The following is a 13,683-nucleotide window of genomic DNA, read 5'->3' on the forward strand; positions in this document are numbered from 1 at the left end:
TTGGTCATTAATGCAGATAGGTTAATAGACATCATAGTGTCAGTATCTTGATGGAAAAGGGTACCAAGATATTTCAATGATGAGCAGGCCCAATGAAAGGAGATAGGTCCACAATCGGCTAAAGAGGTGACTTCATTGAAAGGCATAACTTCGGATTTGTCCCAATTTATACGATAACCCGAATAAATAGTAATTGTTCAGAACACTGTCCTGTTTAACTCTATACAAACTTTTATTCAATTAGTGTCCGATATTCATAACAATGTAATTGAACAAGAGAAGTTCCTACCCAGTTAAATCATGTTCCTCTGGTCGGGAGGAGATACTCAGCACCACTTAACCAAGCAGTTCCACTGAATATCTCCTGTGACTGTGATGGCACAGTCAGGCAGTGGAGTCAGGGTGGTCCTCGAAGTAATGCAGGCACTCGCAATATCCAGTGCTAATTAGAGGTGTGCACGGGAACGGGGATCATGGGAATCCCACCCCTAACCACGGGACTCCCACGGGGACCCCCCTCTAGCCAACGGGACTCCCACGGGGATGGAAGGCTTTGGAAGCAGGGTTTGTCCATATAATATAATGGACACGTCAGCCTTAGTAAAAGAGGGGGTTTATAAGCTAATTACCAGAACTGAAAACAAAAAAAGGGTTCCATCAAAGAGATTCCACAAGGAAAACAGCAGCGCAAACACAAAAGAAACTGTGGAATTGATGATCCTGTCAGAAGTAATTGCTGCTTTTTATGGGGACGGGTGGGGATGGAGGTAATTCCTTGCGGGGATGGGTGGGGACGGAGAGGATCCTGATGGGGACGGGTGGGGATGGAGAGGATCCTGGCGAGGACAGGCGGGGATGGAGTGGATCCTGATGGGGACGGGTGGGGATGGAGAGGATCCTGATGGGGATGGGTGATGATGGAGAGAATCCTGGTGGGGACGGGCAGGGATGGGTGGGATTTCTGTCCCCATGCAACTCTCTAGTGCTAATGCCTGCCAAGTAACTAGGCAAGTCGGTCAGACATGCAGGTATGGCACTGAATATTGGCTGTATCTGCATAACTAGCAACTACCACCACTGACTTGGATATTCAAAGGCACTACCTGGGAATGGCCTAGCACTGAATATTGGGTCTAAGTTATCCGCCAGCAGTCAGCAATTTAAAAAAAGTGCTCATTGCTGCTGGCTAAATATTGCCTCATTAAAATTAATTGGAAACATATACTGCCTCTTTTACAAAGCTGTGCTAGTGGCTGCCTTGCAGCAACAGCCCCGAAGCCCTTTAAATCTCTATGGGCTTTGGGACATTAGCGCAGGGCAGCTGCTAGCACGGCTTTGTAAAAGAGGTCCATCATTTATCCAACAGGTGTCTAATTATAATTTTTTTCACAAGAACTGAATGTTTTTTTTTTTCTTGTGCACAATACAGATAGATATGCACACGGGAAAAATATTTGTGGTCATTTTTTTCAGTTTTTTTTTTTAACATTTGCACATTCGCTTTAATAAACTTTTAGGGAGTAATTTTTTACACATATGTGGCCACAGGCACACGGAATCTCTTATGAAGAAGAGGAGATGGTGGATGCTGCTTATGGGCAGACAAGATGGGCCATTTGGCCTTTATCTGCCATCGTGTTTCTATGTAAATGTCCTTTTATAAAACTCTAATTGGTATAAAAGTGCGCATGTTGACATGGTCTGCACTTTGCCAGTAGGTGTGAACAAGGACAGAGTTTGGGTGGAGCGCTGATGAAGTTGTAAGGACGCTAATATGCTAATTTAGGCACATAAAAGGCAGTCCCTGGGTTAAGAATGAGTTACGCTTTTAAAGCTGTTCTTAACTCAGACTTTTTAGATGGTAAGATTCTTGCTGCTTACCTCTGCTCTCAGCTGACAAAAGGGCCAACTGTCCCTACCAATGTTCCCGCTAAGGTACAGCATGCACAACCTCACCCTTCTTAATGTGGCCAGGCATCATTCCTGAATCTGAACGAGTCGTACTTAAGTCAGGTGTTTGTAACTCGGGGACTGCCTGTACTTAAATAATCTAGGTGCAGCCATTTACATCTGCTGGAAGTAGGTGTAAATGTGCACACCTGCAATGTAGGTACAATTTCTGCCACTTAAGCTAGTAAGTTCCTAAAACACAGAGATGGCTAGAAAGGCGCCTATTTGCCCTCAAACTAGGCACCACATCATCCTCATTATGTGCATTAGAGCTTTTAGATGCAAACAAATTGGCATAGCATGCATTAATTGATAGGTTAACATACATCAAATTGACTTTGCACACACTAAATTTTTAAAAGCTCACTAACAAACCAAGGGAGGTCTTCTGCTAAAGATTAGCACATGTTATCTGTTAAAAAAAAACCCATTTTATTCCTATGGGCTCACTGCATATATAATTGATTGATTTGGATTTATATCCCGTCCTCTCAAAAGAGCTCAGATTACAAGTTTACATACATGACAGAGTCTAGAAATGTAGAGCATGATAGTATATTTTAGATCATGACATGTGCTAATCTTTCTAAAGGACCCCACCCCCAAATGCATGCTAATGCATGCACACCCCTACTAAACAGTATGACAGCGTGTGCTCTTTCCTTCAGGAAAGAATCACAATTCCTCCCTTTCAGTAAAAAAACTGGGTCTACTGTTTCAGGACATAAATACTCAGATACTAACTAGCAAAACTGGCAAGGGGGCTGCTGCACGTAGGTAGGTTTATCCATTAGATGACACCAGCTAAACAATTATAAAGCACAATGTATTTAATAAACCAATCTCTCTCAATTAAAAATCAGTCAGAGTCAATAATTTGGCAATACAGAAGTAGTCCAGCAGACATCATGCTAGAATGTTCCTTGAATATTTTCACCTGACAGAAAATATTTACAGTAGAAAAGGTCTCATTTAAGCAGCTGGCATTCTGTCTACATTAAGAAATAATCCCCAGATTCTATAAAAGTTCCCCAAATTTGAGTGCCGATACAAGATGTGCGTACACACTAATCAGTTAACAAGCCATTGATCAACTGATGTCAATTATTGACATTAATTGGCCATAATTAGGATTTGTGCATGCTTCAGCCTGCGTGGTTATCACTGGGCACCTTAATTTCAAAGCATGCAACTCAAAAGGGGCATGGGCAAGTCAGGGGCATTCTGAAAATTGGGACACTGCTACAAAATAGTGTTATTTATGCACCCAACTGCCATGAGTTGGGCACTATAAGCCCAAAAATCTATGGCAATAATTTTAAAGTCTGTCTATTTCGTCTTATCACTCGTATGTCATCCTTATCATATGGAACTGGATATTAAAGAATCTGATCAGCTAACAGACTTATGAGAAAGCCTCAGCCCCACCACTCCACCGTTATGTTACTTCATACCTGCAGGAAGAATTACGTGGCACTTCATCACCGGCTGCCCATACTCACTATTTTATTTATTCCATAAATAATTATAAATAATCTTATGTTTTATATTTTTTTTTCTTTTCTTTTTATATACGTGAAATTATGTGTGTACTTAGCTTTGTATCAGCCAAAACCTGGGAGTCTGACCCAGGAGATCTTTCTCTTATATACAACCTAGAGTCGGATGACACGAGTGACCTCGGGAGACCCTGGATACAGCACGTTAGTGCGAAACATGTCATGTCGGGTCAGACTCCCAGGTTTTGGCTGATACAAAGCTAAGTACACATATAATTTCACGTATATAAAAAGAAAAGAAAAAATATATAAAACATAAGATTATTTATAATTATTTATGGAATAAATAAAATAGTGGGTATGGGCAGCCAATGATGAAGTGCCATGTAATTCTTCCCACAGGTATGAAGTAACATAGCGGTGGAGTGGTGGGGCTGAGGCTTTCTCATAAGTCTATTAGCTGATCAGATTCTTTAATATCCAGTTCCATACGATAAGGATGACATATGAGTTGGGAACTGGCCCGGTGTAGGTCCTAGTGCCCGAAGTTGGGCACAGGAATCAGCGCTATGTACTATTCTATAAAGAACACGCGGCCTGGAATGCTCTTTATAGCATAGTACTAAGAAGGGGGCACTGGAAAGTTCTCAGCCCAAACAAGAAGAGAATGGCGTGGATATGTTTTAATCGATCTGAAGCAATGTCATTCAAAACACAGAATTTTTTTTCTGCAAATTGGCATTTAAACGAACTAAGGTAACACTCTTCAGGTACAGTGGCAAAACAACTCTCTGAACTTAGGAAGTTGGTTGGTTGGGCTGAGAACTTTTCAGCACCCCCTCATATATAATAAAAGTGAGCCAAGTGTAGGACAATCAAGCCATTGTGATATCACTGATGAAGTTGGCTCTTATTGGCGGAATGAGGCATTATGACATCACAATCGCAGCTCTGGTTACTAGAGACAGAAAGTTTTCACACTAGAAGGGGGTGCTGATAACCTCTCAGCCCAACCAAGAAGAGAATTACGTGGAAATGGTTCAATTGATGATCTGAAACTGTCAAAACCCCAAATTTCGTTTCTGCAAATTGGCACTTAACGAAATAAGGTAACACTCTTTACAGCTTCAGTGGCAAAATAACACTCAGAATTTAGGAAGTTAGTTGGTTGGGCTGAGAACTTTATAGCAACTCCCACCCCCTCATAGCACCAACCTTTTCTGGTGCCGGTTTTGAGCACCATTTACTGAATCGGGCCTTGGTTAGTTCCACAGACAAGAGGTAACCACCATCACACTGGCCTGGAGATGAAAAATGTGTATCATAGTCAACTGCAGAAACTCTCTGATCAAAGCCACAATCAATGCATTTTATTTTCCAGATAGTCTGAACTTCTAATCAGGGTAAAAATAGTGGCACTCTATGGACAGTACTCCTGCTTTGCTCAGGACCTGGTACATATTCTGCACTTGCTGGCTACAATGGACTTTGACATTCCCACTCTCAGAAGCAAAGACTTTGGACCTCATAAAGACCCAGCATCCCCAGTGTACAACACATTGCCACAGCAATTCATCTTTTTACTGTATCTTTAGGCAAAAGGGAAGCTCATAACTGAAATGAAGTAAGTCAATACATTATCACTTCCTAAACAGGAGCTGCAAGTTCAAAGACATCATCAGTCAAAACCAGGACTGGCTCAGCTTCTTCCCCGAGACCTTGAGCCATTTGTTAACCCTACAAAATTAAGACATATGAAAATTGTTCCAAGGCCTATGAAAAAACAAGGGCACCAATTCTTGAGATGAACAAACATCTAGGAATAGAAGGGTGCAGATGGCAGAGGTCAGGGCCTGGAAAGTGGCTGTTGTTCTACTGGGTCTGCCCTGCCCTGTTCTGGGAATGAAAGAACTAGTGGTACAAGCACTCCTTTAGAGCCAAGAGGCACAGGCAGGGGCTCAGGGTCAAAACAACCATCACCACCCTCTAGTGGTGGTGGATGAAAGCGCAAGGCACCAAAACGGCTCACACAGTAGATGATGCCATCAAGGGAAATACAGCGAAAAGGAAGACGGCCAATAGCAGGACCAGGATTCAGGGTGCCACACTGGCTCCAGCGCTTGGCCAGAGCATTGTAGCGGGAGACAAACATTCCCTGTTGCCGTTGTCCCTGTGAACCACCACGGCCTGTGTCAAAGCGATAGAGGGAGCCTGCGTGTGCTGCCATGCCAGATGAGCGCTGGTGTCCCTGAATGCCAGGACATTCGTGCCACTGATCACGCCGTGGCTCGTACTTGAGCAGGCGGTATGAGAGAGACCCGCCAGAGACATAGATCTCACCATTACAGGCAGCAGCTTCATGTGCCACAGCAAAGGCCCCCCGGGGTAAGGGAGCAGCAGCAGTCCAGCGGTCCATGCGTGGGTCATAGCGCTCAACACTGAAGAGGCATTCACCACCTACAGCATATAGGCAGTCATCAAGTGCAAGCAGTTGCAGCTGGGCCCGAGGCTGACGCAGTGGCCTTAATGTGCTCCATGTATCCGTGGCTGGGTTGTAGCAGCAGACATGATCAGAGGCACGGGCAGAGGATCCATGGCCACGCACACCACCTGCAACTACCACATAGTTAAACAATACACAGGTGGCAGAACCTCGGGCCACAGCCTCAGCAGGCAGGCAAGTGACGGGCTTCCAGCAGCTGTTTCCTCCCTCTACCTCACTATAGCGATAGATGAAGTGAGGCCTGTCTTCCTCTTCTTCTGGTTGCTCTTCATCCTCCTCCAGTGCTGGGCTCTGAGGTCGGCTGCTCTCCCGACTTGGGGGCCGGCTGCTACTGCCATGAGTGGGGGCAATGCCGCTGAGTTCAACCAGAAGAAGGCAGCGGGGACCAACCTCGGTGCGGCGCCGTAGAATGAGTTCTCGTTCGGAACCTGTCAGGTGCCCATAGATGGTTGGGTCATGCAGCACTTCTAGGAAGTGGTCACTCATAAAATTGTAGGTGGCGTCACGGAGTGCAGCAAGGCGGTGGCGTTTGGCCAGACTCAGCACATGGTAGCAGTTGTTGAGGCTGAGTTGTCGGCGCAAGCTCTCAGCAGCGCACTGCACAGCACAGGGGAGCTGCAAGAGCTCGGCAGCCGCTATTAGCTCAGCCAGCTCTTCAGGCTGTACCTCCAGGTGCCCTGTATATAAATAGCCAAGCAGGAGTTCAAGCGCTGCTGCACTCACACCCTTGATGCGCAGAGTGTCCCGCGAGGCTCGCGCCCGGAAGTAGTCGCTCTTCTCTGCTAGCACAGACCGATGTGCGTGGAGCCGCCGCCCTGCCACCTCGATCACCAAGTCTGGGGTTTCAGCGATCCCTTGATTCCATGGGTCTTGGATCCCCTTGATTTGGACAGCAGCATCAGTAACGGATGCCTGGATCGCCTCCTTTGGATTACTTGCGACGTCACACCGATTTTGCACCATCTGATGCTGCTGCAGGGAGCTGTTTCTGGCCACAGGTGGTACGGCGGAGAAGCAGGGGGTTGAGCTAAGCCCATAAGACACCTGGCCTTCATCCCCTATAGCACCCTCCTCTTCTGGCTCACTGTGGCCATTTTCTTCAGTTTTAGAACTAGCCATAGGCTTTGGATGCAAGGTGCAGCTGCTGTCACCCATCTCTGAAGCACTGTGGTCTGCGGCCCCATCCTGGTTCTCACCGACATGCTGGAGTTTGCTGGGATAAGCGGCAAAGGATACTGGGCTTTCCATGGCCATCACTTTGTCGCCGGCTGCTGCTACCACCTTTCAAACTCAGCAGCACAAATCTTGTCTGTGTTATTTCTAAAGGATTGTTGCCTCACATTATTTTCCTGGCTCTGATGGATAATATACCCACCCACCCCCAGGGCCCTGCTCTTGCAGTGGTTGGTTTCCACTTTCTCAGGAAGGCGTGTGTGTTTCAGCACTGGAGTCACACCTTTATTCCAATGAACTTTTGAACTTTCAAAGCTTTCAAAGTATTTATGGATATCTGTAATCACAGCACTGTTTACTGAACTCTGGCTGCTTTATTAGTCATTTGCTCAAGCTGGATTGCTTTCATTGTTGCTTTCAAGTTTTACTTCCTGGATGTTTCCACAGCTGTTTCATAGAGTTGAAAGTCCTAATAAATCCTGTTCATGTGATTTTTTTATACATATAATTTAATATACATATCTACACATTTTTTATCAGATTTACAAGTGCCATAATCCGAGTTAGCTTTTATCCACTGTCGTATTCATTTCCACAGCAGATGAAAACCACAAAAAACACTAGGTCCCAAAGTCATTTTTCAATTTTCAAAACTGAGTTCTGAGAATAGACGTGTTTGCACAAGCAAGCCTTTAGATTTTGGAGTAGCTGGGAAGGTGAAATGTTCAGAGAGGTTCATTAGTTTTAAACAGATAGCAAGACGTCTTTGACTTCTTTTCTGTCACAAGACACCAGGGTTAGCTCCAGCACAGACTCCTGCTTCTGGTGCACAGACTAACATGGTAACGTCTGGTATTTATCGAAAGGATATTTCATAGTTCATTTACTCAAGGAAGTCTTTTTAAGAATGCGTTTTTCCTGCCAATGGGTCTTCATTTACTAGCCTGTATTTTCTTCTTCAGCCTGGTTGAGAAGTTGTCTTCAAGCTAAGTTCATGCTGTCAAATCAATATTTGCCATGTTCTGTTGACCTGTTAACATATAAAACAAAATACAGATGTGAGTCTTAAACACTATCATTCATAAAAGAAAAATTGTCTATTAGGTTGTTCCACTTGGCATTTTTCAAAAATTAGAAAACTAGGGCACACACCATGAAATTACTAGGCAATACGTTTAAAACAAATCAGAGAAAATATTTTTCCAATTAATGCATAGCAGTTAACTCAGCTGGATTTTAAAAAAAAAAACCATTTGGATAAATTCCTAGAGCTAAAGTCCATAAGCAATTTTTAAGTTAGGCGAGAGGAAAGCCACTGCTTATGCTTGGATTAATCAGGCTTGGATTAATCAGGCTACCTTATGGGATCCTGCTAGGTACTTGGGACCTGGAATGGCTACAGCTGGAAATGAAATACTGGTCTTGACTCAGTATGGCAATTCTTAAATTTTTATGGGTTGTTTTTTTGAGGTTTTTTTTAGCCTGTATTGGAAGAATAGATTGAGTACAATTTTGATTTACTTTATATAGGGCCTTTTATCCAAACAGATTCCCAACATCATGTAATCTAGTATTTTAGAACTATACAGGTATAGATGGCCACCCCTGGAATGGATGCCTTTTATGCACATTTCTGATGCCTAGGGCTGCAAGGCAGCTTTCAGGGAGATGGAAAGAAAAAGAACAAGATTTGGATTCCCCATTCATATCTGTGTAAACCAAAAATCAGGAAGCACAGAGACAAAATAAGGAAAGGAGATAACCAGTGGCTTAGCAAGGATGAGACGCGCCCAGGGCAGTGGCACCCCTCCCCCACACTCATCTCCACCCCGCTTCTTCCTTGACCCCCCCTGCCATGCGCGTGCCTCCCCCTTCCCCGTACCTATAGTCATTCACCGCTGCGACCAACAACCTGAACGTGGTCCTCATGACCGCGTCGTCCCCCCTGTCACTTCCTTTGCGCAGCACCCAGAAGTGACGTCAGTGGATGCGAGGAGCTTGTTGAAGTTGTTACTCGCGGCGGTGAGCAGCCAGAGATACGGGGGAAGGGAAGGGGTGCGCGTGCGGCAGGGGGAGGAGTGGGAAGAGGCGGGGTAAAGGTACCCCCACCATGATGGCACCTGGGGTGGACCGCCCTCTCCCACCTTACTATGCCACTAGAGATAACTTGAACTTAGCCAGGAAATTTTGCTGACTCAAGTTAGTTCTAGAATAACTACAACATGCTACACATTAGTGATCAAAATTGTGGAAACACTGAGGCTCTCTTTTACTAAGGTGCACTAATCACTAATGCATGCACGTTAGTCTACGGACACGTTATCAATTAGCGCGTGCTAATTGGTTAGCATGCCTTAGTAAAAGAGGGGGATGAGTTTTCAAGATCCCAGAACTTTATTCAACTGTTGCTCCGGCTACTTATTTAACCCTGCAATGTTCTTTGTTTTGGTGATGAGCGGAGGGAGGGGGTTATGCATTGATGGCAACCTCAAAATGGTGGACTTCCAGACTATTTTTGAACAAGGGAAAGGGCATGGCACATGGACTCAAGTAGTCTGTTCCAGGCATACAGGGCACCAAGGTGAAAGGAACGAAGTCTGGGACTGGCAGTGGAGAACAAGGATTCAGATAAAAGTAACTTATCTGAGGACAGGAGTTCTTATGGAGGTATATAAGGAGAGAGGATAGATAGTGAGGGGCTGCAGAATGAACATACTGTATTTGTACATTAGTAATAGGACTTTGAATTGTATGTGAAGGCGAATAAAGAACTAGTGAAGTGATTTGAAGATAGGGGTAACGCGAGTGCAGCGAGGTTGGCAGGAGATGAGTCGTACAAGAGAGTTTTGCATAGGTTGCAGGGGGGGGGAGGCAGTTCAGTGGGAGACATGTTAGAAGTAGATTGCAGTAGTCTAAGCATGAGGTTTTGATGGTGTGGACTAGTGCTGCCCGATTTTTGATTCGAATTGATTCACCAATTCATTTTGGGTGATGATTCAAATTGTTTCGTTTTTTTAAAAAAAATTTTGGCTCGCCCATTCGTTGACCAACCCTCCTCCCCATTCCTTCAGGTCTCCTAAAGCAGGAGAAGCAGCGCTGCCTCTTGCTGGCTGTCCACTGCCACTCCTGCTTTAGGGAGCGAGAGGGGAGGGTCAGTCGGGAAGTGATGCATAGGCCTTTGAAGCATCCTCCAGTTTTCCCCCTGGCCTTCTGGTCTTACCTTCTGCTAATTAGGGCAGCCTGAAGAGGATCGCCGGGGCTGTAGCGATCCTAACAGCACCGTCGTCCTCTGCAGCATGTTCCCTCTGCTGTGATCCTACCCCTGACATCAGAGGAAGAGGAAGAGCAGGACCGCAGCAGAGGGAATGCACTGCGGAGGCTGATGGCAGCCTGTTATGATCACTACAGCAGCGGTGATCCTTTTCAGGCTGCCCTAATTAGCTGAAGATAAGACCAGGAAGCCAGGGGGGAAGCCAAAGGACGCTACAAAGATGGGGAGGGGGACATGCACTCATTCGTGGGGGGCCCTGGTATAGAAGTACATGGAGGGAGAGAGGGAAGGGGGGTATATGTCGGACTGGGGGGGAAGAAATAATGAGTCTAAAAACAGAGAGAGGGTGAGAGATGGTGGACAATGGGATTTAGGTAGGGAAGGAACAGAAAGGGAGAGAAGTTGAACTCAAGGGATGGTGTGGAGAGGGGTGGGGGATAGAGATTCTGGATAGGAGGGTAGTTGGGAAGAGAAAGGAAGAGATGGTGAACCCTGAGGTGGTGGGGAAGGAGGGAGAGATACTGGATGAAAGGTTAGTTTAGAAAAGGAGAGATGGTGGATCTGGAGATAGTGGGGTCCATCGCTGCAGCTGCGGGGAAGAAGAAAAAAAAAAAAGGAAAGATGCCAGACCTCTGGGGAAGGGAAGGGAAATGGAAGGGGAGGACAGAGATGGAAGATGGATGGGGGGAGGACAGAGATGGAAGATGGATGGGGGAGTTCAGAGATGGAAGATGGATGGTTAGCACGGAGAAAGAAGAAAACAACAAATGGGCAGGAGACCCTGGCAAGTGAGTTATCAGATGACGTTTGTCCCAGAGCCATATTGTAGAGGATCAAGAGTCAGTCGAGATGAAAGGAAGTCAAGGCAGTAATGGAGGATAGCACACTCAAGTAGCATGGATAAGAACAGAAAAAGAGAGACAGGGCAATAGTTGGAGGGGCAGGTGGGGGTCCAGCGAGGGTTTTTTGGAGAAGCAGTATATGTTTGAAGGCCTCTTGAAAAGTTGCAGTGGAAATGGATAGGTTGATATGACAGATAGCAGGGACAACTCTAAGTGAGATGGAGTTAAGTAGAGGGGTGGGAAGGGGATTAGAGGGGCATGTAGTGAGCTTGGATGAGGACAGAAATTATGCGGTTTCTTTCTCCATGATTTCAGAGAAGGGATAAAAGTCCTGAAGACCTTCTCCCTTCTGCTCTCCAAGCAGTGGATTAGGGATTGTAGGGCTCAGCAAAACATTGCCTGAAGAAGAGCTGGTTTCTGAATGGCTCTCCAATGCCACAACACGCCCACCGCTTCACTCCATGAAGGTCCCGATTGACAACTGACCAGCCAATTAGATGGATGTAGAGCAATGGTCTCAAACTCGCAGCCCACCAGGTACTATAAAGAATTATAAAGAATGATTCATTGTGGAAAACTTGTGCCTTAAGTGTCCGGCAGTCGTGTCCGGTGGTCGCATTCTGGAACATTGCCCACCTCACTGCTGTAACCTTACGCAAGCGCTTTCCTGCATCTGTACGCGATTGTCCTCTCCATTCCACCTCACAATCGCATACAGGAATGCAGGAAAGTGCTTGCATGAGGTTACAGCAGTGAGGCAGGCAATGTTCTAGAACATAAGGTAACCATTAGAGGCAGTGCAGCTTGTGCATGTGTCCGGTGCTGGAAGAGGTGAGAGGTGAGAGCTGAAGGCGGTTGCGGACACTTAAGGCACAATTTTTCCATAAAGAATTCTTCTTTATAATACCAAGGGCCTCAAAACAGTTGGACCAAAATCTTGTCTCCTGCAGTTGATACTTTGACAGTTTTTTACTTTCTGCATGTTGCACTGCTTTCCTTAATTGCTTCTGATAATTTCCTTAATTGCTCCTGATAATTCCAGATTTCAGATAATCTATATTTTGGATTTGTAGGTACTTACCTCCTACAAAGTTGTCATTTCTTTAATAAGACTTTAACTATTTTTTTCTGTAGCCCTCCAAGTACCTACAAATCCAAAATGTAGCCCTGCAAAGGGTTTGAGTTTGAGTCTACTGATGTAGAGGTAGGGACTTGCATACCCTTTCTTTCCTTTTCGGCATCATATAAATTGACAAGTCGCAAGAAATAGTTCAGTGATGGAGAAGCTCCTTTTCAGCATGTCTGTTCAGCTGCCATCTTGGATTCCCCCCTCAAAAAACTATTTTTCCCCCCTTAAGAACAGCATTAACATACATTTAAAAACATTTTAATATGATCTGCAGTAGTGGTTTCCTAGTTAATTAACACCCACGCTAAATCCATTGCTAGGCCAGTAAAACCAGGTTAAAGCCATGACAATGGTTTCTGCATGGACCCCTGAGCACACAAAATTCAAAGCATAAATCTACAAGATGGACATGGAACAACAAGGAGCAAGAGTGGGTAAGGACCATACCTAATACTTATGTGTACAGGTTATAGAATATTATCAGTATAGTTAGAGGGTTACACTACAGGATATTAAAGGATTAAGGAATAGAATGTTTTAGGTATAAGATCACTTACAGGTCATGGACCTGGGGGGGCTGCCGCGAGAACAGACTGCTGGGCATGATAGACCCATAGTCTGACTCGGCAGAGGCCATGCTTATGTTCTTATGTAGTTATGTGTCTAACTGACAGCAGTTAAGTGTGAGCATTTACACTAGCCCTCTAAGTGCTTTTTGTACTAGTGGATGGGCAGAGAATGGGCGTGGAAGTATTAACCAGGTAGTGGACTGCACTTACCATGCACTAATTGGCTAAATGCAGTTAATATTTGACTACTTATGGCTTCCTAAGTGCTTCTGCATTAATTGCTAGTAGGTATCTTGTGCAAATGGGAACATCAACTTGGGAAAAATACTCGCTTCACCTCCACTAGTTTCCAAATAAAATTTGCAGCTACCATGCACTAAAGCCCCATGTTGAGCTGCAGAACTGCAAATCTTACTGTGTGGCTTAGTAAAGGGACCCTATGTGCCTAGACTATTAGCTGTACATATTGTGTTTCCAGAACTGATCTACCGTATTTTCACATAGATAACGCGCACCCGTGTAAAACGCGCACACGGGTATAGCGCGCAAAAAACACAAATTTATGTACAGAAATTTTTATATACCGTGCACACCCGTATACCGCGCATGCTGCCCAACTCTCCCGTCGCTGCCCGACTCTCCTTTTACCCGCCCCGACTCTCCTCTGGCCACCCCGACTCTCCTTTTGCCCGCCCCGACTCTCCTCTCCCCCTTGAAGTCCTGTCCCCACCCTGAAAACCTGATGCC

At 45.3% G+C, this 13,683-nt stretch overlaps 1 protein-coding gene across 10 annotated transcripts in view; it reads right to left on the reverse strand.

The window, feature by feature from the left end:
• Nucleotides 1–4,794: 4,794 nt before the first annotated feature.
• The window catches only part of KBTBD11 (kelch repeat and BTB domain containing 11), a 59,391-nt gene continuing 50,502 nt past the window's right edge, over nt 4,795–13,683 (reverse strand). For all 10 annotated transcript variants that reach the window (XM_033939603.1, XM_033939608.1, XM_033939607.1 and 7 more), the window contains one exon: nt 4,795–8,155. In XM_033939603.1, coding sequence (XP_033795494.1) covers nt 5,296–7,206 — 1,911 coding nt within the window. In that variant the 5' untranslated portion in view covers nt 7,207–8,155 and the 3' untranslated portion in view covers nt 4,795–5,295. The remainder of the gene's footprint in view (nt 8,156–13,683) is intronic.

The sequence above is a fragment of the Geotrypetes seraphini genome, chromosome 3 (genome assembly GCF_902459505.1).
Source record: "Geotrypetes seraphini chromosome 3, aGeoSer1.1, whole genome shotgun sequence".
Taxonomy (NCBI): Eukaryota; Metazoa; Chordata; class Amphibia; order Gymnophiona; family Dermophiidae; genus Geotrypetes; species Geotrypetes seraphini.